General features: G+C 47.6%; 1 protein-coding gene across 2 annotated transcripts in view; it reads left to right on the top strand.

The window, feature by feature from the left end:
• The first annotated feature begins 13,545 nt into the window (after nucleotides 1-13,545).
• The window catches only part of RGS10 (regulator of G protein signaling 10), a 38,883-nt gene continuing 27,121 nt past the window's right edge, over nucleotides 13,546-25,307 (top strand). Inside the window, exon 1 of one of the 2 annotated variants that reach the window (XM_047703401.1) lies at nucleotides 13,546-13,702. In XM_047703401.1, coding sequence (XP_047559357.1) covers nucleotides 13,654-13,702 — 49 coding nt within the window. In that variant the 5' untranslated portion in view covers nucleotides 13,546-13,653. Of the gene's footprint in view, nucleotides 13,703-19,263; nucleotides 19,392-25,307 lie in introns of those variants that run through there. The other variant, XM_047703402.1, reaches the window with a different exon arrangement.

Raw genomic sequence — 25,307 nt, 5'->3', positions numbered from 1 at the left:
GTATCCGAGCACCGTATCCGAGCATTCCGCAGAGGAGTACACCTGTGTGCCCAGCTCCGCTCTCACAAAGTGAACTCCCATCACACCGTGGCAGGAGACCGGGCAACAATGTTGCCAGCACCCAGAAGCCTGCCTGCTCTTCTGGCTAACACCACTCCTTCCCTGACATAACTGGTAGCCTGATTTCTGTGACCATAGATTAGTTTGCTTTTTTTCCCAACTATATAAATACAAAGTTAAGCAGTTTATATCCTTTTGTATCTGATTTACTTAGTGTTCTGAGTTGTTGCATGCCGGGTTTTCAGTGCTGTATGCGGTATTGTGTGAGCGGGTGCCACAAGCTACCCATTTTACTCCTCATTAAACACTTGGCTTTCCATTTGGTATTTCTGTATAGTGCTGTAATGAATTTTTATAAATGTCTTGGGGAACAGAGGTACTCATTTCTGTTGAGTATATACCTAGGGATGGAATTTGGGCTTCTACCGTGTGTGTCTGATGGGTTTCAGAAGATGCTGCCCCACATCTCCCAAAATGGTTACATCAGTTTGCACTTGGGCGCAGTGTATGAAAATTCCACTTAATCCCCACGTTGCCAACAGTACATAACATCGGTTTTTATTTTAACTGTTCTGGTATCTTTCCTAAGTTTGGGGGTTTTTTCCTTCTTTCCTAAGAACAGCCAGTCACAACAGCCAGCGTGACTTTTTAATTTTTAATTTAGTCTACTGTTATGTAGGTAATTCTTAAGCATGATACCTATTTCAAAACATACAAAAAGATATACAGTAAAAACTTCCGCTCCTCTCTCCTAGCCATACTATCTAGTTCCCATTTCAAGAAGCACTAGTGTTACTGGTCTCTGGTATTTTTCTAGAGATACCCATTTATATATTAACGTTAATTTTCCCCTTCCTCCAGAAACGATAACATGTTGTATACACTGTTCTGCACCTTTCTTTATTCACATAACAAATCTTAGAGCTTATTCTATAACAGTTGCATTATTATTTTTTTTAAAACACCTATTAACATGAATCTTGAAAATGCCTCAGTAACCTCCCATTGCACTTAGCATGAAATACCAAGTGCTTAACAGGCTTCCCAGCTCTGCAGGACCAGCTGCCTGCCTATCCATCCAGCTTCTGCCACCCCTCTACCCTCCTCTCTGCTAGCAAGCTCCAGTCACCCTGCCTATCTTTCACTTCCTCTATTCACGGAGCACTCCCACCTCAGGGCCCTTGCATATACCTTCTTAACCTAGAAGGTGCATCTACCACCACCTACCTGGCTGTTTACATCAGCCTGTCATTGTTCTCAGAAGTCTCTGACTATGCCTGAGCCCTACATGTAATTTAAGGGTCCCTCATTTTTGCTTTCATTATCCCTGTATTTTTTTTCTTTATGATCCTTGAGACTCTAGACCTATATTTATGTGATTATTTGATTAATGGTATTCTACTAGGTTATAAATTCCACAGGGGTAGAGATTTTATCTCATTTACCTGGTGTCTATGTGCTTAATGAATAGTTGAGTGAATAAATGGGTTTATAGGAGGTTAATTTGTAAACTAATACGAAGGGCTTAATGGCAAATAAGAAAGTAGGACTGGGACAGGAGGGAGATAGGTGCTTGTGTACATTTGGAGTAGCAGTGTGATGGTTAGAATAAATGAAGCAGTACAGGCCATTCTATTTTCCAAGACATAGTTCCTGTGCCTCCCACCTGCTGCTTAGGATCTCCCAAAGTCTAGGGGGCCACTGGCATCTAGGAGGCTGCTGCTAGTGATGGGGGCCCCAGTTCTTAGCTGTTCCGGGGAACAGGCAAGTCCCCTTCTTCCTGAGAGCTCCCATTGCTGTTCCCGAAAGTGCTGGTGCCAGTGACTGGGAGAGAAATCGCTGAGGGTGGCCAGTGTGGGACAACACCTTCCCTTCTGCCCTGTTCTGCCACTGGCAGCCCTCCCTGTGTTTACTGGTGAATGGGCCCTTCCTTATCTTCCCGATGGACTAGAATAAGGCAGGGGTTCAAGAGAAGTTGAAGTCTAGAATTAAGAAAAAGATTTTGGGGGCGCCTGGGTGGCTCAGTGGGTTAAGCCGCTGCCTTCGGCTCAGGTCATGATCTCAGGGTCCTGGGATCAAGTCCCACATCGGGCTCTCTGCTCAGCAGGAAGCCTGCTTCCCTTCCTCTCTCTCTGCCTGCCTCTCTGCCTACTTGTGATCTCTCTCTGTCAAATAAATAAAATCTTTAAAAAAAAAAAGATTTTGAAGTTAGAATTTTTAAAAGTTCTGGGAACAATGAATTCAATCAATGATGTGCACTTTTAAATATTTGAAAAGTTTTGGACAACTGTTTCCAAGTTCTTTCAACATTCAGTAACTGAAACCAAAAACTTTTCCATGGATGCAAAAAGTATATCTGTGTGTGTGTGTGTTACTGTAAAGGGAACCCCATCCCCCAAACTAACAGGTGTTGGTGACACTGTGGAGAAAGTAGAACCTTGTGTGCTGTTGGGGATATAACAAGGGTGCGGCCACTGAGGGAAATAGCATGGAATGTTGTCAAAAATTAAACCTAGAATTACCGTAAGATCCAGCAATTCTATGTCTGGGTGTATGTCCAAAAAAGGGCATATTTTTGGAGATAGAGTTGTAGATCTATGTTTATAGCTGCGCTATTCACAATAGCCAAGATGGAGAAGCTCCTCGTATACATCACCGCGTGAATGGAGACACAGAATATATATCCACACATGGGCCAGCTCTCAGCCTGGAATGGCAGGGACTTCTGACTCCCTATGACCTGCATGAACCTTGAAGACCTTGGCTAAATGAAGTAAGCCACTCTACCTTTTTTTTAAGATTTTATTTATTTATTTGACGGGCAGAGAGGCAGGCAGAGGGCGGGGGGAAACAAGGCTCCCCGCTGAGCAGAGAGCACTATGTGGGGCTCGATCCCAGGACTCTGGGATCATGACCTGAGCTGAAGGCAGAGGCTTTAACCCACTGAGCCACCCAAGCATCCCAAGCCACTCACTTTAAAAAGACAAACACTGAACGATACCACTTACACGAGGTTTCTAAGGTAGTCAAATTCAGAAAAACAAATCATAGAATGGTGGTTACCTGGGGCTGAAGGGAAGAGGGAATTTTTTCGGGGGTGTCGTTTCTGATTGGCAGGATGAATTGTTCTGGAGATCTGTTTCACAACCATGGGAACGGGCAGCATATACAATTATGCTGAACTGTATACTTAGAAATAGCCACGATGGGGCGCCTGGGTGGCTCAGTTGGTTAAGCGTCTGCCTTCAGCTCAGGTCATGATCCCAGAGTCCTGGGATCGAGTTTCGCATCGGGGTCCTGGCTCCATGGGGAGTCTGCTTCTCCCTCTGACCTTCTCCCCTCTCGTGCTCTCTCACGCTCTCTCTCAAATAAATAAAATCTTTATTTAAAAAATGGCTGCAATGGTAAATTTTATGTTGTGTATTTTCACCACAGTAGAAGTACATGATTTTTAAATTGTATAGATCACATTTAAAAGTAATAAGCCGGAAAACAACTCCCGCCTGAGGCTAGTTACTTACTTATCTTTCAGGTTCGTCCACTGCTCACCACATCTGGGTCTCCATGCAAAATTTATTCAACTTTCCTTTTGTTAGGTGACTGTTCTTAGATATTTTTCCTCTTGAGAAACACTACTCTTCCACATCTTTGTCTTTATATTAACTGCCCATTTTATATGACAGAATTTAGACATTTGACATTAGGGAGAGTTATGATCTCAGCTAGTCACCAGCTTATTAGTGGATTTCCTCTTAAATTGCCTTATGGTGGTTTTAATCTGGCATTTTTAATCCAAAATATATCCATATCTAAAATATAATATATCGAAAACACTAGACCTGAAGAAAGAAGGTGGGTCCATTACCAGGAAGTTCCAAATGTCTGCAAAATGTACCAGATAACAATCTTTATTCCTCAACTGCCCTGTATCTGTTTAGCCTGTAAAGTCATGAATGGTATGTTCGCACTTGGAGAATTTACTGCTGTTTATGTTAAGGGTGAAAAAACTCTCTGGTGACCATGACTAAAAAAGGTTGAGGGTAGTGGTGGCTGAGAACAGACTTGGCCTCAGCTGGAAAAGATCGTGCGAGGTTGTAAATGATGCCTGGCAACAAATTTTACCTGTATCTATAAATCCCTTCAAAATATGGACTGGATCCAAAAATGGCACTTTTATAGCCTATTATGTAAATGTGTGGGACTTAGAGTTATTAAAGAAACTGTTTTGGTATTTATGACTGGAAGCATATGAAACCAAGTACCATTAATGGATTCTCTTGTTTTTTTTTGTCAATACTGACTATCTAATGATGCTAAGAACCAGAAATTTGTGGTATTTGCCTCCCCATACAGGTAACTCCTTATGGAAATATCTTTGGGCTTAAACTTTGGGTCTGATGATTGCCAGACCTCTGTGTGGAATTAATGCCTGCTCTTGAGAGATGAAAGCTATACAGAGGTCTCTAAAATGCATTTAGCTGTGGGTTGCTGTCTCAGGTGGGAGAGTATGAAACGCTTGGTCTCAGGGTCACGAGTTCGAGACCCACTTCGGTTGTAAGAGATTGATTAAAAAAAAAAACACACACTTTAAAAAATGCATTTAGCAGCTGTGCCAACAAACCTCACTGCTTTTCAGCTTGCTTACATGCCCATTTAAGTATGTATATATGCATACATGTATGTGCACATACATATTCATACATTTTACACACCTATATACACACAAACGTGTTTTTCCACCCCAATATATTAAAAATCTTGAGTTATGGCTTTGTATATTATTTCAGCTTTTTTTCCTCCAGTGTGCAAAAATTCACATGTAATGCTCTGTAACACCGTAAAAAATATCAAGTTTGTGAGCCTGGTCAACATGGTCAACAATTCCGGAGAACTTGGTGAATGTATTATCTAGAAAGCAGTGATTCAAGAAAGTTCCCATCGAGCTAAAATTTAAGCAAGAACAATATGATTTATAGTCCCTGTGTTTTTGTCAGATGGTTTTCTTACATATTTACTACCTTTTTTGATGTATTTTCTACAGCCACATATAAAGCAGTTATTAAGTAGCTTTCCGGTCAAACTTGGTGGCTGGGCAAAAGGTACTAGGAAATCACAAATGGGAGCAGTTTAACAAGTGATCTATCTTTTGAAGATTGCTTTCTAACTACCTTGGTTGGGTTTTATTATTTAAAAGAGCATTTTAGGGGCGCCTGGGTGGCTCAGTGGGTTAAGCCGCTGCCTTCGGCTCAGGTCATGATCTCAGGGTCCTGGGATCGAGTCCCGCATCAGGCTCTCTGCTCAGCAAGAAGCCTGCTTCCCTCTCTCTCTCTGCCTGCCTCTCTGTCTACTTGTGATCTCTCTCTGTCAAATAAATAAATAAAATCTTAAAAAAAAAAAGCATTTTAAAGAGTTTTAGAGATTAATTTATAAGCATAGATGAATAACCAGAATACAGAATAAAAATCATTAAAACTTCTGCATTTTTAAAATAGCAATTAGGCTTGGGTTTAAAATGATTAAAAAAAATTTTTTTATTGAATTCTGTCTTATGGGGCTGATTAGTTCACAAAGTATCCATTGTTTTTATTGAGTAGTAAGGAACATTTGTAGGTATATTATATGATGGCCACAAAATTTACTAATGTAACTTTTTGCTTTTGTAAAGTGAATCTCTTTTAACCATGCCAGATTTTATATATCCAAGATGTGAAATATGTGTTTGTCATTAAAAGGGGTCAGCTGGAATTCTCTTCCCCAAATTCTGGTCCTTTTGAAGTCATTTTGGGGCTTGGCTTATAAGGCACACTGGTCAGTTGCCCAGCGATCTTACAGCTCTGTCTCCTGTCCGCACTTTGGCCCCTCACTATCATCTCACACGCCCCAGTCCACAGGTCTTCACCACATAGCTTTTGGCCATTTCCCACAATTGCAAGATAGGTCCACAAGATAGTGTTCACAATTAGAAATACCCAGCAGAATATGACATCCCAAAGGAGAAGTTTTTGAAAAGATCTCAGCAGGGACGGCTACCCAGTCGCCTCTGCAGGGTGTCTGTGATCACACTGAATGGGTAGTGTGTTGGCAGTGCGATTGTTCAGGAACCCCAGAACAGTATCATGGTCCGGTCACACCTTACATGAGTGTGTGTAGGCGTGCACCCACGCACTTTTGTTGTTTCTATTGTTTGCTTTTCAGAGGACGTTTTTGAATCTAGATTGGAAGGAAGGTCCAGGTTAAGAACTCTGGATTCTTTAACATTTAAAAATAACACCCGGGTACAGTGTTCCAAAATAGACACCTGGAACAGGGATTTTTTTTAAAAATCATTTTTTCCTGGGTGAGAGGCAGTCGTGCAAAGAGCACTAGAAGCCAAGAGACCTGAAGTCCAACCCTCCACTTGCACCTGTACCTAGGACATCGAGCTGTTCTCCAGACCTCTTGGACACGGTTTCTACATCTATCAACTCCCCTATCACCGTGTTAGTCAAGATTGAATGAAAATATGTGTGAATGTGCTTTTTTAACCCATGAAGTCCCGTCTTTGGTGCAGCATATCTTCCAGTAGCTTTCCAAGGAGTCCGATGACTGTTCAAGTTCTGAACTTTTGTATGTGATCTGTTTTGGATCTTTCTAAATTAAAAAAAAATTAAACAATTTTGTTGAGATATTATTTGTATACATAGAGTTCACCTAATTGAACATACAATTAAATGATTTTTGCTATATTTACAGAGTTGTGCAACCATCACCCTAATCTAATTTTAGGACTTTTTCATCATCCCCCAAAAGCAAGCTTGTACTTATCAGCAGTCCCTGCCCACTCTCTCCTTGCTTTGGGTTTAGGTAACCACTAATCTGCTTTCCGTCTCTACCAATGTGCCTCCTTTAGCCTTTATATAAATGGGACTGTATGATGTATGCTACTCTGTGATGGTTTTTCACCCAGTGTGAGATAGATAGAGATATATATTTTTTTTTTTTTTTGGTTCATCTGTGTTGTAGCACACGTTAGAATGTAATTCCTTTTTATTGCCAAATAATATTCTAGTGTAAGGATATGGCACAGTTTATCCATTTGTCAGTTGATGTGCATTTGGGTTGTTTCCACTTTGGGGCTATTATCGATCATGTTGCTAGGAGGACGCCCGGGTGGCTCGGTCAGTTGAGCATCTGCCTTCGGCTCAGGTCATGATCTCAGGCCCTGGGATAGAGCCCCGCATCGGGCTCCCTGCTCAGTGGGGAGTCTGCTTCTCCTTTTCCCTCTGCTCCTACCCACTCTCATGCTCTTTCTTTCTCCTCTCAAATAAATAAATAAAAATTAAAACAATAATAATGTTGCCATGAACATTCAGGTACAAGTTTTAGTGTGGACACATTTCTTCTGAGTGTAAAATATGTAAGAAGTAGATTTTCTGAGTTAATGGTTTCTGCATTTCCATTAGCTGTCAGGTTGGTTGAAATCTCTCTTCCATTATTGCCTCCTTTCCCATACACCTTGTCCAGGTGGGTGTGTACCTTACTATAAAAATATACCTTGTGTTTAGCAGCTTCTCTGTCATCTGGCTGGGGATTTGGGAGAGGGGGGTAAGGATTCTCTTGGGTCGGGACACCTGGGTGGCTCAGTGGTTAAGCATCTGCCTTCAGCTCAGGTCATGATCCCGGGGTCCAGGATTGAGTCCCACATCGGGCTCCTTGCTCAGCAGGGAGCCTGCTTCCCCTCTGCTTGCCTTTTCCTGTGCTTGTCTTCTCTATCTCTGACAAATAAATAAATAAAATCTTAAAAAAAAAAAAAAAGGATTCTTTTTGGTCATCAACACATTTCATTGAGTGATCCTTGTGTGACAGGCCCCCGTTCAGGAGCTGGGACTCCAGGGAGAATGGAAGGTAGGGGGAATGCGGGGACCCTATGGAGAAACAGCAAACATAACAACTAAAATGCGCTGTGCTAGAAGGTGCTACATGTTCCGTGGAACCCCACTGCCGGGATGGAGGAAAGGAGACGTGGAAGTACAGGAGGTGGGCTTGCCAGCTTAAACACGGGTGAAGTAACTTCTGGCTGGATAAAGACCTGAAGCCACCGAGGGAGTGTGCTATGCACACACGGGGGAGGGGGTGGGGTGAAAGGGGGGGAGCGGTGTTCCAGGTTCCAGACAGAGGGAATAGCCAGTGCAGAAGTCATGAGCTGGGAGCTGTGGGGGTGTTTGCGGGATAAGGAGGTGAGGTGGGAGCAGATGAGTTCTGGGGCAGAGAAAGACCCGGAAAGGGGTTCAGAGGGGACTGGAGGTCTTGGTCACGTGGGGCCTGCTGCGTCTTTATCCTGTGGGCTTTCTCCTGGGACCACGGGGGCCCCAGCGCAATCCGAGCAGAGGGTTGATATGCGGAGACTTCCCTTGTTTCAGTGACCCCTCCCGGTGCTGGGTTTCCAACAGACAGAGGCCGGCCCGCGTGGGAAGCTGCCGCCCTAGGCCAGGCTGCGGGTGATGCCGTGGACGGGATGGAGGCGGTGAGCGCAGACTTCCGCGTTCAGGTCCAAACTGCAGGATGCCTCGAAGGAGGAGATGGGAGGTACGAGGAAAACAATGATCAGAAACGACTTCCAGATGATTAGTCTAAGCCGCTGAGACGTGGAGCCGCCCGGAACAGAGGAGAAGGCTGGAGGGAGCCGGCATGGGCCAGCCGCGGAGGCTCCGCTCCAGACGCGCTCAGTTCGAAGGTGCCACCGGGCATCCGAGAGAAGGTGGCAGGCAGGCCAGTCCCGGCTGGAGAAGGAAGCGTGTTCTGCGGGTCAAGATGGGGTTTCATATGGACTTGGGGGACTGTTGTATCATATAGGTCCACCGGTTGTAACAAACGCACCCCTCTGGGGGAGGTGGCTGTGGGGGGCTGTGCATGTTGGGGGGCAAGAAGCACATGGGAATTCTTCTGTATGTTCTGTTCAGTTTTGCTATAAACCTAAAACTGCTCAAAAAAAGTCTATTTTGGGGGCACCTGGGTGGCTCAGTCGGTTAAAGCCTCTGCCTTTGGCTCAGGTCATGATCCCAGGACCCTGGGATCAAGCCCCGCATTGGGCTTTCTGCTCAGCAGGGAGCCTGCTCCCTCCTCTCTCTGCCTACTTGTGATCTCTCTCGCTGTCAAATAAATTTTTTTTTAAAGTCTATTTTTAAAAATGGTATAAAAAGTCATTAGACTTGAGATGGTCAGGGGAGTAAGTGTGCAAAAGAAGAGCTCCAAAGACTGAGTGTGCAGCGCTCACTTGTATGAAGAAGGGGTTGGGGGGGGGGATAGCAAATGTGGCAGAAAGAAAACTAAGAGAGGGGTTCAAGAGGTGGCAGGGGGCGGGTGGAGAACGGGCTCAAATCTCTCAGGAGACCTAGTAGCACATTGTCTCCAAAGTTCTCTGGGCCCCAGTTTCTTTTCTTTCTTTCTTTAAAAAAAAAACAAAAACATATTTATTTGACAGAGAAAGAGAACACACAGCGGGTTGGGGTCGGGGAGGAGGGTGGCAAAGGGAGAGGGAGAAGCAGGCTCCCCACAGAGTAGGGAGCCCTGCTTCCATTCGGGACTCCATCCCAGGACCCTGGGATCATGACCTGAGCTGAAGGCAGATGCTTAACTGACTGAGCCACCCAGGCGTCCCAGGCCTGTCTCCTGCTCTGCAGGGTACTGCTGACCTCTGGCTGTGCTATGCCATGAATGTGTGAATTGAAGTGCAAGGGAGATCAAAGATGGGAAAGTCCATTGGTGTCTGCTTGCTCCCTCCATGGAAATGCAGAGTTTAAAGACAGCAAAACGCATGTTGTAAAAATGTGGATTTAAATATTGGTAGGTTAGGGGCACCTGGGTGGCTAAGTGGGTTAAAGCCTCTGCTTTCGGCTCAGGTCATGATCCCAGAGTCCTGGGATCGAGCCCCACATTGGGCTTTCTGCTCAGCTGGAGTCTGCTTCCTCCTCTCTCTCTGCCTGCTTGTGATCTCTGTCTGTCAAATAAATAAATAAAATCTTAAAAAATATATATTGGTAGATTAAACCCCATAGAGATTTTGACCAATTTCCAACCACTGATTTTTTCCCACTGATTTAAGAGTATATACACCACAGAAATTTTGCAAAACTGGAAAATGTAATAATGAAAATTAAAACCACCGCTTATCCCATCTAGACACAAACGCTAGTAACATTTTGGTATAGTTTTCTGCAAGATTTCTATACATAAATCAACTATATTTCCTCTCCTTGCCCACTGAAAAATTTCTGTATATCTGTATCCTTTTTTCAAAGAAAAAAAAAAATCAGTTCTTACAACTGTAAATATCCCATCATAGGAATATATTGTCCCTTAGTCACTCCATTAATGAGTACGTATAGAATTATAAACAGCACCCATGAAAGAAGAGTTAGGATGTTCCACAGTACCCAGAAATCTTTGCCGCTCTTAGTCTTTCTTTGGGATAAATTACTAGTTGTGGAAGTATTCACTGGTCAGGTGGGTATAAACATTTTGAAAGCTTTTATACATGTTGCCAAAAATGTATCTTAACATACCTGCCTCTCTTGCCTTCTGAAGAGGTTGTAACAATTTACTTTCTACCTTTCTCTGTGCCTGTCAGCTGCGTCACCGTTCCCAACCCCCTGCAGATTCCTCATATTTTCTTTTAAAAATGCCACTTCTCACTGCACATGGGATAAAGTTTATTTAAGCAGCACTGTAAGGGGTCACAAGAGTAATTCAGATTCCAGTAAATTTTTGTCACCCTACATGTGCAGGGCACCTTGCCAGGTGGCTCTCATGTTTATTGCTGGTAAACACCACACCCTTAGAATGTGGGCAGCGTCCTTTCCTCGTCCAGTCCCGTAAGGCTGTTTGAAGACACTCGGCTGGGCTGCTTTATGCCCAGGACTGGTACCCAGGTCTCTTGACTCCAAGTCAGGCACTTCTGTATCTTACACTGGCCTAGAATATTCTTTATGAATGACTCTAAAATACAATATATATAATAAAGTGTAAGAAATTCTATAATATATTCAGAGCTCACTAATTTTTAGAAGTTTTGAGTAGAACAAATAATATTAAACTTTGAAGTCAATGATCCCTCTGATATCCTAGGCTCTTTCTCCTGGTCTGGCTGAATACAGATTTTTCAACAAAAGATGGAACCAACAGGGGTAGGAAGAGGCCAACCTGTCTGTCCTCTCCCTGTCCAGGTTGGTTATCATCATTTGAGAAGGCCTGAGATGAGCCACACAGAGTGAGTGATGCTGCCTGGATGGTGGGCATTGTCAGCCCACATGCAAACCCCAGGCAGAACTTAATCATGTGTGTGTGTGTGTGTGTTTTCTTTTGGCAAACTTTAGAAACCATGAAGCTCTATATTTGTATATTTGGTCTTTTACACAGTGCCTGTTGAAAACTGGCTTTTGGATCTTGAGACACTTAGATATTTAAAGCAACTTTACTGAGACAGTCTCTTAACGTTCTGAAGCAGAAATTTTAAACTGTGTACATTAAACCTTGACCCTGGTCTTTATTTTTGAACTCACTATCTGATATGCTAAGAAGACTGCGAGAGTGGCTTGAAGCTCCGCTATTTTCCCCTCATTTTAGAGAAGCCTGGCTGCCTTAGCTCCAGAGGCATTCATGGGTATGTCTTAGGCCACACCAGGGCATTTCAGGACACTGTGGGGCTGGACCTGGCAACTGGCATATTTAGCTATGCCTGATGCTTCCCCACTGTGCCAGTCTCCTGGTTTCCTGTGTTAGGATTACCTGTAATTTGGTCTCCAGAGCGGTTTTCTGGGGAGATGTGCTGCACAGACACTCTTGGCATTGCTTTGAGAAAGTAGCGATCTCATTTGGATCCAGGACTCTGCCTGAGTTTCCAAGTCCCGCTCCTACAGCGGGGGCAGCCACTGCCTGTGGTTGCAGTAGGTCACAAGGGTGTGGAAGCAGGTGGGGAGCCCACCCCCAGAGTGGGCCCAGGACAGGAGGAGGTGTTTTTAAACTGAGCTTTTGAGCTGGGTTCTGAGCTTGTTCCCGGTCCCCATAGTGACCGTCCTGCAACGCAGCTCAAAACCCCACGCTCTTCACCATCTTCAGGAGCCAGGAAAACCTCTCCTGGCAGAAGGGGAGAGTGCAGGCTCTGAAATACTGGGAGAAAAGTGGGTTTCAGAGGGCAAGGGTAGGGGCAGCACTGAGAAGCAACCATGGAAATCCAGAGATGGGGTGGAATTGGGACTGAGCTGGTGGGTAGAACAAGGGAGGAAAAATGAGCAGAACGGGCAGCTCAGAATAGAAGATATAAAAGAAAGTGCCAGCTAGTGAAAACACTGCAAAAGGAGGGTGGCAGGGCCCGACGACTGGGGAACGGTTTAGAAAAATAGCAATTAGCACAGCTAAAAATAAAGACCAATTTGGAGACAAAGCCGGAAACACAAGGAGAAAAATAAGACTCGCCAGAAAGACAATTCTTCGCAAACCGAAAGCTCAAGAAAATGAGGCTAATGACACCCCTTTGGGGGCTGGTTTGCTCAGAAATGAGACAATAGATAGAGGGGGGCGCGGCGGGCCGAGCAGGTGACTGGTGGCGGGAGAGGAGAAATCGAGCCCGGAGCGCAAAGTGGACCTGAGTGACTCCGAGAGTTGAGCTAAAGGCCCTGCCGGAAGCTGCACCACGTGTCCCCAAAGTTAGAGAAGTGTCCCCAACCAGTCGCTGTGAGGGACAGAGGCATCTCTCGGCGGTGGAACCCGAAGGGTTCCCGCAGAACTGCACCGAAGCCCGCCCCTGGAGCCTCCAGGCCTTGGGGAGAAGGCGCCCAAGTTCGCCCACGCAGCGCAGCTCGGCTCGCTCCCCGCGGCCGGGACCCTGGCGACGCCCCACCAGCTTTCGCCGCCATGGGAGGGCCGGGCAGCCCCGGAGTCGCGGGGCGGGCAGGCCGGGGCCTGCGGGGATCCTGGATCCCGGGGGCGAGGAGGCGAAGGCCATGGGCCTCACCCTGGGTTTGCAGAACCTCGAGGCCTCGGCTTCCCAGTCCGTGTAGCGGGAGGGGACCCCCGCCTGCCGCCTCGCGAAGGCGCACTGAGCCACCGAGAGCGCTGCACCCGCGGCGCCGTGCCCATTTCTCGCGGCTGCAGGAAGAGGGCGGGAGCCCGGGATGGTCGGAGAGCAGCGAGGCAGGCGGGCGGGGTGGGGCGGGGCCCGGGGCGGCTGCTTTGGCGAGCTCCGCTGGGCGGCGGGGCCCCCGGGGCGCGCGGGCGCCCGGGCAGGGCTCCTAAGCCACAGGCAGCAGTGCGCGCTCCTTCCAGGCCAGTGCACGCCATCCCGGGCGCGGGGCCGGTCCTCGGCGTTTGGTCACTCGCGGCCGCCCTGGGCCACCCAGGCCCCCGAAGCTGGAGTGCTAGGCCCGTGCCGGGGCTGGCGGGCAGTGGGCACCGAGCGCGCCACGCGGCGCCTGGCGGTGGGGAGGGCGGCGGGGCGGGGCGGGGGCGGGCGCGCCGGGGCGGTGCTGAGCGGGCTCCTCCTCTTCGGCCTCCCCCTCCTCTCCGTTCTCCTGCTCTGCTGCCCGGCTGCTCCTCCTTCCTCCCCGGGCGACCGCGGCGATGTTTAACCGCGCCGTGAGCCGGCTCAGCAGGAAGCGGCCGCCGTCAGGTAAGCGGCTCCCCGGCACGCGGGCTGGGGATCGGGGCGCCCGGAGGAGCCACTTTGGCCGACGCTGCCCGCCCAGGGTCCCGGGCATCCTTCCCTCCCTCCTGTGTTCGGGCGCGGCTTGGCGATGCCACCCGACGAGGGTCCCCGCCGACCGCGCCACTGCTCGTTGCTCCGTCCAGCGTCCCTGCGGTCGCAGCGGCGGCGGGAGCGCAGAGCCCCGAGCGGCGCTGCGGGGAGGAAGTTTGGACAAAAGGAAGAACAACAGCAGTTTTCTTTTTAGTGATGGTCTGGGAAAAGAAAGGAGATCCCATGCACCCCCAAACTTTGGAGGGAGTATGGGCTCCAGATCCGAAAGCGGAAAGTCGCACGGGTCCCTTCCCTTGGGAGTTCTCCGTCTCTCTCCGCTGCGGGCGTTGGTGCGAATGATGCCCGCGAGGCACCCGGAGGTGGCAGGGCTGGACCCCAAGCATCGGACTGGCAGCGGGACCCGGGCTGCCCAGCGCCTTCATTTCTGTGCTGCGGAGCCGAAATGTGGGGCTGCCGAGGAGGGTGAACACCATGGTGGAGAGAAGGCTGTAGCTCGCTCCAGGGGAGCGCTGACATTACCGTGGACTTGCCCTGGCTGCCACAGTGGACCAGGCTGAGCCACAGTTTGCAGGGATTTGATAGGACAGAGAATCCACGGTGAAAATGAGACCATGCCTTTGATGCCAGCCGTTTACCCTTTTCGTTCACAGTTATGGCTGTGCTCCTTTGAGCTCTTAATGTGGGCGCAGGTCTCTGTTCACCCAGTTCTGCGTTCTCTCTCCACCCTTAGGGGCGCCCTTGTGAAACAGGTACTGTTAAGGCTACTTTCCAGAAGAGGGAACCGAAGCTAGGAGCTGTTAAGTAACCAGTTAGGGGGGGTGGAGAATCTTTGAAACCCAGGTTGGCCTGAATGGAGTTCAGAGGCTTTTCTGCTACCTCCCACTCTGACGGTGGCTGCTTTAGTGCTAAGAGTCTGAACATGTTGGTGGGTCCTGTTTTCACTGAATATCCTATTTTATGAGGGACAGTGCAGTTAAGAGGAGGGACTGGGTGGGCGGGTGAACCAGACCGCTGGGACCCAATCCCACCTCCACCATTGTAAAAACTTTGTGTCGCGTGCAAATGAGGTTCTGCAGAATGGGAATAAAACAGCTATCCCTCTTTGAGCCCTTGAATGGAGCTGGTTTCCTGTCCATTACCTTATGCAAATCATTGCATTTAATATTCAGGACACCCTTAGTAAAGTAGGACTTCACAGGGTTATTGTAAAGAGTTCGTATGGGTGTCAGTGGGCTTGTACTTCTTTCTGGGTTGTCTGTGGGTCCAAGGATTCCTTTGGGGGTGTTCCTTTTAGCTGTTCCCTGTTGGTGCTTCTGCACAGGCCTGTGGTGCAGTAGGCAGAGCCTGGACTCCAGCTCAGCTCCTGGTTCCCACCTTGACTCTATCATTCAGTGACCTGAGCAAGTTACTTGACCTCTGAGCCAATTGCTAAATTATTGGGAAATTTGAGAACTGGGTGCCAAATCACAGATAGCTTGAAATTGGCTGTTGGTGGATACTTTTACCATGGAAATGGGCAAAGACTGCGGATCAAACTTTTTTTTATCTAGGAGAGCTGGTTTCCTGGCACACCTCTGCATCTGTTTTCCCATCTGTAAAGTGGGTTTCATAGAGTCTTGGGATTAAACACACAACATACGAGGTCTCTAGTACAATGCCCGGCATGTAATACGTGAGGAATAATGATTAGTTTCCCCCCTTTCATGTTATAAACAGAACTGTTCTGAACACCTCTGCCTGGGTATTCATTGCTTCGCATCATTTGGGGGTATCCCTGGTTTGGGGGGTGTTATAGGGATGAGGGTTGTACCCCAGAAAGACTGGGGCAATTTAGAGACCCTAGTGGAGCGTACCTCTTTTGCGGCCGTCACTTTTCAGCCTTACAACATGAGATTAGGTGACAGATAGAAAGATTAGTAGCTAAGCACCATGGATTGGCATGGGGGGCCTGGCCGCTGAGAACCCAAACAACAATGGATCTTTAGGTTTAGAGTGTACCCCACTGATGGGAAAGGGCAAATGAGGCCCTGCCCTTTGGGCATCACCATCCAGCAGTGCAACAAGAAGGAGTCGAGTGAGAAAGGGCATGTGGGCCCCGAGGCAGAGGTACTGGGAAGCTTGCCAAGAGATCCATGGGACCCTGTACTGCATTTTGACTTGGTCACTTTGAATTATTTTCCTTAAACTGGCTCTCCAAATTGTATAAGCTTCCAGCCCCACAAGTGCTGGATCCAGCCCTGCAGTCCCCTGATACAGACCCAGTTTCAGTCCTGGCTCCCAGAACCTTCTATTGTATAGGCTTTTCCTGCTTTTCAGCAAAAACTTACCGGAGACCATGTCTTCAAGCTCTGAGTTTGGAGTTCCTAACCCCTAATTCCAAGGTTCAAAGTGGGACTCCCTTATTTTCCTTAAGGGGATTTCTCAAAGTATGTCCGTGAACCCGCCGGGGATGTGAAGGCCGTGGATAAAATGCAGCTTTCCAGGCCACACCCTGGACCCACTGATTCCATCTTGGGGACCCGAGGTGGGGGGAGAGTAAACTGCATTTTCAACAAATGCCTTAGTTGATTCTTGTGCTGCTGAAGTCTGTCTGTCCACCCCTCGCCCCCCACACGGACTCACACTGTTGGTGGTAGTTGTGGTGCTGCTCCCCCGGAAAGCAAAGCCGAAGCCACAGTCTTCCCTCTGCGAGCAGATCAAGGGGTGATCCGTGAGGGGAATCCCCATCCTGCCAGGCAGGCTTGGCTCTCCCCCAGGGGGCCGGTTGTACACTAGCCCATTAAACCCTTGGGACCAGTTTTTGATTTATTGCTGGGCTTAAGTTTTTATTTAAAGATGACAGTCAACATGGCAACTTAAGGTCTTTGTTTTAACAACCCCGCAGCCAGCAGTCTTGGCCTCTGGGAAAATTTTCCCTGCGGAACATCATGGGCCCTGTTGGCCTGTGGCTTCAGGGAGAGCAGTTTGGGGACAGGGAAGCCCGGCTGGGTCAAGGGGTGTTGTTTTAGACTGGTATGGTTAGCCTACAAGCCGGCTGTGTCTGGGATGTCAGCTTCGAATGCCACTAGCTCCGAATGCCACCAAGGGCAGCCTGTGGACCAGCGGCAGTCAGGTCCGACTGGCAAATCGCAACTGTGCAGGGGAGCCCTGGACCAGAGCTGCTGGCTGGAGCTTCTTCATTGGCTTTGCACGTGACCGATGTCTCCTTCTTGCACTGTTAGAAATTTGGGGAACCCTGGCACGTGCCAGGCAGGCCGTTTCCTGGGGCTTCCTGGGTAGACTGAGGCACACGTCCTGCTGTGCTTGAGTAATCCCCTTGGCCTGGGGCGCTGGGCTTAGAAAGTTGCTGTTTAAATTGTACTAAATTTACTCTCACTGGTTGTCTTCTGCTTCCCCCAGATAGCTTTCCTCTGGAGCAGCCCCAAGAGGGGTGGTGGGGGCCGAGGGGCCCCGGGGCAGGCGACAGCAGCAGCAGCTACCCGATAAGAGCCATCAGGAGGCGTCCCCTGCGGGGGGAACAGCCCCTTGCAGACTTCCGGGGACTCATTTCCCTTCTAAGCCGGTTCCCATCCCTCCAGGGCTTTGCAGGGTGCCTGTGGGTCAGCTCTGCTGTTCCCTCTGCACCGTGTTCTGGGACCCCCTCCTCAGGCCTGCCTTCTGCCCCAGGCCCATTCCCCCTGCTCTCACTCTGCCCGTGGGGGGCTGTGCATTCCCGCTTCTGCCCCTTTGCTTCCTAGGGATGTCCTCTGTCCTGAGTCTTCTTCCAAAGATGGGTCTCCCCTGCCCCAGCAGGGCCTCTCTCCCCAGACTCCTGCCTCCCTCCCTCTCTGCCCCTGAAATGCAGGCTGTTTTGTCTCTCTGTGGACAGCCACAGAGGCCAAGGGGCAGGGTCTTTTCTGGAGCCACCACCCATTTCAGAAGGGACAGACCAGAGAACTCAAATTTCTGACCCAAGCCCAGAGCTACCTGCATGAGTTCACACAATGTCCATTTAGTCATCTTGTTAAAATATATTTAGAGTTAAAATATATAAATGAATATGGAGCTGACAGCTTTTCTCTTTCCACTTCTCCTGCGTCCTTCTTCCCTTCCTCCCCTTTCTTCCTTTCTCTTGTCAGGACATTAAAAACAATGCCATCATCAACCATCTTTATCCTTCCATAAATGAAAGGGCATTTGAATACCCAAGAGAGTAAAGACAGAATTTCATGTAAGGAAATATCCTGATCCACGGAATCTTCTAGAGGTTGTTGTGTCCAGGGAGAGGCACTGGGTGACTGAGGGACAGAGCTGACAGGAAGTCGTGCTCCCCTGTGCTCCCACTGTCTCTTGAATTTTGTACCATGTAAATAATGATCTCTTTCCTAAAAACAACCCAGGACCGCCTTGACCATATCAAGACAGCTTACGTGGTAAATATTTCTTTATCCTTCTTTACTTTTTTTTTTTTTTAGATTTTATTTATTTGACAGAGATCACAGGTAGGCAGAGAGGCAGGCAGAGAGGGAGAAAGGAGGAAGCAGGCTCCCCGCAGAGCAGAGAGCCCGACGCAGGGCTCGATCCCAGGACCCTGGGATCATGACCTGAGCCGAAGGCAGAGGCTTTAACCCACTGAGCCACCCGGGCGCCCCCTTATTTTCATTTCTTCATGAACTGGTGAAAAACGCTTTATGCCATCCTGTGGCCTTGTGGGCAGACAGCCATCTGGGAACTCCTGGTCTCGTCTTCTCAATTAATTTTAAGTTCCGTGAGAAAAAGGGCCTCGCCTTTCACTTACTGCGTCTGTCACTGTCCTTCTTGCCTTTGCAGGCTATGCAGCCCGAGGACTTGGGGCTGAGCCCCACCTCGTCCACTTCTTTGCTTTCTCCTTGGAGCACATTACTTAACCTCACCGTGCCTCAGTTTCCATGTCTGTAAAATGGGCTCCTTATGAGCCCAACCTCAGAGGGTCGCTGTGACCTGGAGACCAGATCTATAGCAAGTGCTCAGTCCGGAGCTATTTTTACAGCCGTCCTGCTCGCTGTCTCGCCCCCAATCTATCAGAAAACATCCATCAACGTAAACGTGAACATGAGTGCCAGACACGGCGGACCCCCGGGGGGACTCAGCTCCTCCTCGAGAAACGCACAGCCTCTCGGACGCTGGAGGGAGAATGTCACTTACTCGCCCAGCCGTGGGGGCCCCGGGGGGAGTGAGGGCACATTTGTGTGTGAGTGTCAGGCCCCCCGGGGGAGGGGGCCGGCGGCACAGGGCTTCTGGAAAGTGAGGGAAATGAGGACAGGGTCTTCGTTTTCACCCCCAGAGTAGGGCTCCTGGGTAATTTTTATTTTTTCTGGGCCTTTGCCTAGAAAGTAGAGATCTAGGGAGGCTACAAATAACAGTTTGGCGTTCTGATTTCCTTCCCTCTGGTAGAAACTGGAAGCCAGTGGCCATCTGTTGTTTAGTCCACTCAAAAGAGGATGTGGAGTCTTGTTTTTCCTCCAGACCCAAGGGTGCTCAGGAGCCCCACAGCCCCCGGCCTATCTCCCACGAAACGTCTCTGAGAAAGCAGTGGGTTTCTGGGCTTCGTGAGACTCCTCAGGTGGACCCCAGAGCATGGAACGTAAGGAGCGGCCCCCACCCCCCTTTGGCAGATGTCCTCCGCTTAGAGGTGCACCGGTGCCCCGGGAGGCACCGCCCCAGCCCTTGGCTTTCTCTGAGGTCTCTGGCTTCTTATTAAAAAACGCCACGAAGCCTTTCCTGAGTCCAGCCAACCCTCTGTAGCCGGCTCGCCTTCTCTGGTCTTTGATGTTTGCTATTATGATTATTTTAAAAACTTTTCCAATTTTTATTATTATATTCTGCTCGTTGCACTTCGCGCAAACCTCCCCACCAAGGGAACTGCGTGCTCGAAGGGTGGTCATTCTCCGACCTTAGATGCTGGAGCCAGTAAACACTTAAGTAACGTTTAGATAGAGTGTTTCCGTGACCCACTTTCTCCGGAGCCCTACATAGATCTCTAGTTGTAACCAACTGATTCTCTGCTTCTAAGTTTGGATGACTTTTTTAAAAAAAATGTAATATGTTTGATGCGGAATTGTTGACATGAGGTTTTAAAGATTTTATTTATTTGTGAGAGAGAATGAGGGGAGGGGCTGTGGGGGAGGGAGAGGGAGAGAACCTCAAGCAGATTCTGTGCTGAGTGCGGAGCCCGACACTGGGCTCCATCTCACAACCCTGAGATCGTGACTTGAACTGATACCAAGAGTCAGACGCTTAACTGGCTGAGCCACCCAGGCACCCCTGATGTGAGGTTTTACATAAGGTTCTTGGGGTGTGCACTTTTCCTTGAATCTTTACGGGAGTTTCGGTGTGTGTGTGTGTGTGTGTGTGTGTTGCACCAGACTGCTTTAGAATTGGGAATGAACATTTCTGCCTCTTCCTGGGCTTGAATATTTCATATGTTTTCTTTAATAATGCTAGAAGTTTTGGGGGTACTTAGGATAGGCTCTTTGATGATGTACCCTGATTCTGCTTTGAGGAAGGTGGGTGTTGAGATTTTACTAGGACATTATTTGACTTGGGAAAATTGTCTATGCAGGATCATTAACCTAGACCTTCCGGCAGACTAATAGCAGGAATCCTCGCTGTAAGCCTTCAGCTCCGATGAGTGTTACAGATGTCTTTTGAGTATGGATTTCCAAGGAATTAATGTCTGGAGAAAGTCTCTGGTAGATATGACATCATAGCATCTATAAATAATGCATTACGAAATATGTTGCAAGCCACCAGCCTCAGCCATCTGTATCTGTGAAATAATGGCTTTTGCTGAAGTCAGAAACCACACAGAACAGCATAAACGTAAATGGAAAGTGTATGTACATTGTGTTTGCATGCTAGATGGTTCTGGCCCGGTCTGGTGTGGGTTTTTGTCTGTGCTGAATTCCCTCTTGGTTTTCTCAGTCTTTTCCCACGGTGCAGTTGTCTTCCTCTTCAAGGCCGTTATGTTCTGGCCTTTGTGAGTGTGGAGATCAGCTGTTATTAAAAACAAAAATGGCAGTAGAACCTTATGATAAAGTGCATGGGCTCTGGAGCTGTGCTTGGAGCGTGGTCTCCGCTCTGTTAACTGGGCGACGCTTACAAGTTTCTGTGCCTCGTCTGTGCTTCCCCATCGGAAGTGGGGATATTAAGCACACCACAGGCTCACTGTTGAGGTGTGAATGACTGAACCCACAGAAAAAGCTTGAAGCAGTCCCCAGCGTACTACAAACAATGTGTCAGTATCCCTTGTTGTTACTAGCTAATGATAGATTGCTCTGAGCATAAATCTATTGAAAAACAAGTATTGTGAGGGCTCCTGGGTGGCTCAGTGGGTTAAGCGTCTGCCTTCAGCTCAGGTCATGATCCCAGAGTCCTGGGATCGAGCCCCGCATTGGGCTCCCTGCTCAGTGGGGAGACTGTTTCTCCCTCTCCTCCCTGCTCGGCTCTCTCTTACTATCTCAGTCTCTCTTTTTCAAATAAATATATAAATAATATATTTTTTAAAAAAAAAGAAAAATAAGTATTGTGCCTACAAAAATCTGATCTAAAATGTTTTTAAGAATGCAGGAGGTTAAAAAAATTTTTTTTCATTGCAAAAATATTTTAATAGGTAAACTAAACAACAAGACAAGATAAACAGAGCTGGACAAAATTGAAACAAAAGTCATCAGCGATAGCTCCTTACTAGCTTGAGTGATCTTAAAGCTGCTAGAAAAGTATGTTTGACTTTTTTTCCACCTGTGCCTTCCAAGTTTAACTTCTTGTGTAATCCATCTAAAATGGCAACTTTTGTCAACAAAAAAGCAAAGAATATTATTATACCTTTATGGCTCCAGGTGCCAGGAGTTGGGAAGCTGGGAACTCTTGGCTTTGCTTTATTCTTAAGTTCAAGAAGTAAACCTACTTTTTATAGAGAAAGGTTATTCCTTTTTCTTACAATTGCTGGACTGACTGTAACATTTCAGGTGAACTTGTCTTAGGAGCCTTTACTTACATGCATTGGGAAGTAGGTAGTCTTCCTACTACCTGTAGTCTCCTGAGGTAATAGAAATGGCCCGAGTTGAGGGATGATCTCTAGGGCAGTGCCAGATGGCAGCGGGGGTGTGTGTGGGGGGTGCTCTGCTCAGTCTCACTGGTGGTCAGGAGCATAACTTGGAAAAGAGATGCACCGTTAAATGAGTGGAGTTTGCAAATGCGGTTCTATTTAGAGCTATCTACCTATACTGATACCAATCAAGAAAGATTAAGGAAAAAAGGCGTAGGCAAAAGCTCTTACTGAAATTGAAAGGCAGTCAGGAAGTCCTGGAAAAATTCTAACCAATACTCCTGGGAAAAGCAAAAACACACATCAGACAGAGTGCGGGTGGATTCCCACAGTAAGGATGGGGGGGGGGGGCAGAAGGTGGACAAAAAGGCAAGAAGGAATTTGTCTTATCCAGGGCACCAGAGCCAGACTCCAGTGGCCGTGGTTGTGGAGAGTAGCTGCATTTTGGTGGACTTCCTGAGCCAGCCCTGGAAATTCTGTGTCCTTCTGTAACCGTGTCGGGGCCAATGCAATTCATGACTTTCAATGGCAGGGAGAGGATAGCCCAGTCAAGAACCAAGAGAAAGGGCCATTTATTTGCCAGGTGCTGTGTTCTGGAGCAGACCTGGGGTTCTGCGGGGGTGGCCCTGGGTGGGGGGGATGGTCACTTTCACACTGAATTCCCAATACTGGTTCCATCGAGCTGTTCTTTAGTTGGGTCACCTTGGGTAGGTCATTTTACCCTCTGAACCTCTATCTCTCAGTCTATAAAATACAGGGACTAGACCGGACTAGTGCGTATTGAGTTATAAGAGTTTTTGATCAAGTGAAAGTTGGCACAGAAATTTAATATGCAAAGTAATTTGAGTATAAATTAAGGGTTGGGGGAGGTGGCAGTTATCAAATGGTGGGGTCAGAAAGCTTATCTCCTATTTAACCAAAGGAGCACTCTTTTGGATTTTTAAATGGGAATCCACTGAGTGTATTTATTTGCAAGATAGTGTGGCAGCAAACACTAAGATGTGATCTGGTTTATTGTTGAAAAGAATGTCAGGACCTTTAAAACCCTTTCAGACCAAGGTTGGAAATTTACGGGCAGAATAGGCGTTGTGTGACAGCAGGAGAAATTTCTGGCTGCCTAAGACTGCTCCCGGGAGCAGCCCACTTGTGTCTCTGCGTGTATTTACTTCAGAGACGATCTCCTGAGGGAGGGTAGCAAGTTGTGAGGCTGTACTCACGAGCAGGAATAAGTTGGTGAAATGCTTGGCCGAATGAACCCTCTTGCAGAACTTTTTTATAATGGTGATCTCTTGATTCGATTTTTACTTTGTCGGGAAGAAACCCAGTGTTCATTGTGTTTAGAGGCTTGTCGTTCTAGCATTTTCGAAGAGAGCAGGGGAACTAATGTAATATCCATGGACTGAAGATTCACTTTAAAGAAGAATCAGGTCCATCTGTGCTGTGTTTGAGTGAGTTTGCTTCTCTGTGAAAGGAATAGATCGGTCTTGAAAATTCTCTTATGTGCTCTATCACCAGTGAGCATTGAAACACAGTCCCCACTCCCTGGCGGGCTTCTGGCTTCTGCTTTTCAGCCCCAGTCAGCCAGCGAATGTCTACAATCTAGGTGGTTCTCCCAGACGCTGGGGGACAGAGTCTCAGCTGCTGGAGAAATTAACACGTGGATTGGCCCAATAGAACAGGAAAGATCATGGCAGCTGAGTTACTGTGAAGGCCAATGTATCCGGATACAACTTTCTTCCAAAAACGTTTAAAACTGCACGGCGTCCTAGTGGTTTGCAACAATTAATATTCATAGGACTTTTCTCATTTGTCCTTTTCAAATGGTCTGCTTTGCTGATTTTTTAAATTAAAAGCGTATTTTCTCCTACATTCAAACTTTTCTTTATAGAAATAGGCATCTACGGGACGCCTAGGTGGCTTAGTGGGTTAAAGCCTCTGCCTTCGGCTCAGGTCATGATCTCAGGGTCCTGGGATTGAGCCCCACATCAGGCTCTCTGCTCAGTGGGGAACCTGCTTCCCCCCCACCCCGCCTGCCTCTCTGCCTACTTGTGAGCTCTGTCAAATAAATAAAATCTTAAAAAAAAAAAAAAAAGAAATAGGCATCCACTTCGAATGAGAAAAGGCAATGGAAAGAAGTATTAGCTATAAAAAGAGTTCACTTTATACATCATTATTTTAGGGAAGAGGAGAGAGGAATTAACATTTGTGAGGGTCCTCTGTGAGCTTCTAGATGCCCGATGGGCTTCCCGTTTTAGTATTTTGGATAACCAGCGAGACAGGAAGATTATCTTGCACACAGAATTTTGCCCCTTACCACACAGTCTGAATTGGCCGAATTGGGTTTGGAACCTGGGCCCATCCAAAGTTACATTCCATGTTTTTTTTTTCCCCCTTCACTCCAGGAAGGGACCAAATTCTGTAAAATGAGGCATGTTTGTGTTGTCACTTCCTCTCATGCAAGTAGTCAAAGTGTGTTAGTTGGAAGTCCCCTGTCCCCTTTCCTATAGTCAAGAGACTTTTCTGCTCTTGAGGAAGAGAAGGCAGCAGGTGTGCAGGTAGAGAGTCATTCATCCATCCAATCTATACACGTAGTAATGATGTGATGCTGAACCGTATTGGAGACAAAGGAAAAATCAGTAATATCAATCCTGTTTTTATTCACAATTTTGGTATTTGGTTTATTAAAGAATTCTTTTTCTTTTTTTAAGATTTTATTTATGTATTTGATGGAGTGAGAGAGCATAACCAGGGGGAAAGGCAGAAGGAGAGGGAGAAGCAGGCTCCCCACTGAGCAGGGAGCCCAACATGGGGCTTGATCCCAGGACCCCAGGATCATGATGTGAGCCAAAGGCAGATGCTTAACCAACCGAGCCACCCAGGCGCCCCACATTATGGAATTATTTGCATATTTTGATTTTTCAAAATCTTGCATGAAAATACCATTTATCTTGATGCCTGAGTTTTTTAGCAACCCCCTAAAATCATGTACCTGCAGCCAGTGTCTCCCTTTTCCCACCCTTGGCCCAACCCCGGTGCACACTTTTATTTATATGCCGGGCAATGAGCTACATGGGTTGCGGATACAACATAAAGATAACACAGAAGCTTTTGGACTAGTGCGTCAGTCACGCAAATCATCACAAGACAGCGCGATAATTACCAGACTGTGCCCAAAGTGTAATGGGGAAGCAGCCGCCATTGTGGCAGGGTTCTTGGGAGGAAGTCCTTGGGAGGCTTGAGGGCTGGCCAGAGGACACGTGGGTGGGGGAAGGATGGATGGAGAGTGGTGGGAAAGGACAAGGCCCCCTTGTCATCGCTCTGAGCCTCAGTTTCCCTCACATGTAAGATGGAGGAAATGGCAGTGCCTCCTTCCTAAGGTTGTCATGGGAACTAGAATGGGTTCCCCGTGTTAAGTGCCTGCCATAGATTCTGGCACGTAACCTGTATTAGCCA

This window comes from Lutra lutra, chromosome 14 (assembly GCF_902655055.1).
Source record: "Lutra lutra chromosome 14, mLutLut1.2, whole genome shotgun sequence".
In the NCBI taxonomy this organism is placed as follows: domain Eukaryota; kingdom Metazoa; phylum Chordata; class Mammalia; order Carnivora; family Mustelidae; genus Lutra; species Lutra lutra.
Note: the sequence above shows the minus strand (reverse complement) of the source record. Positions and strands in the feature narration are given on the sequence as shown.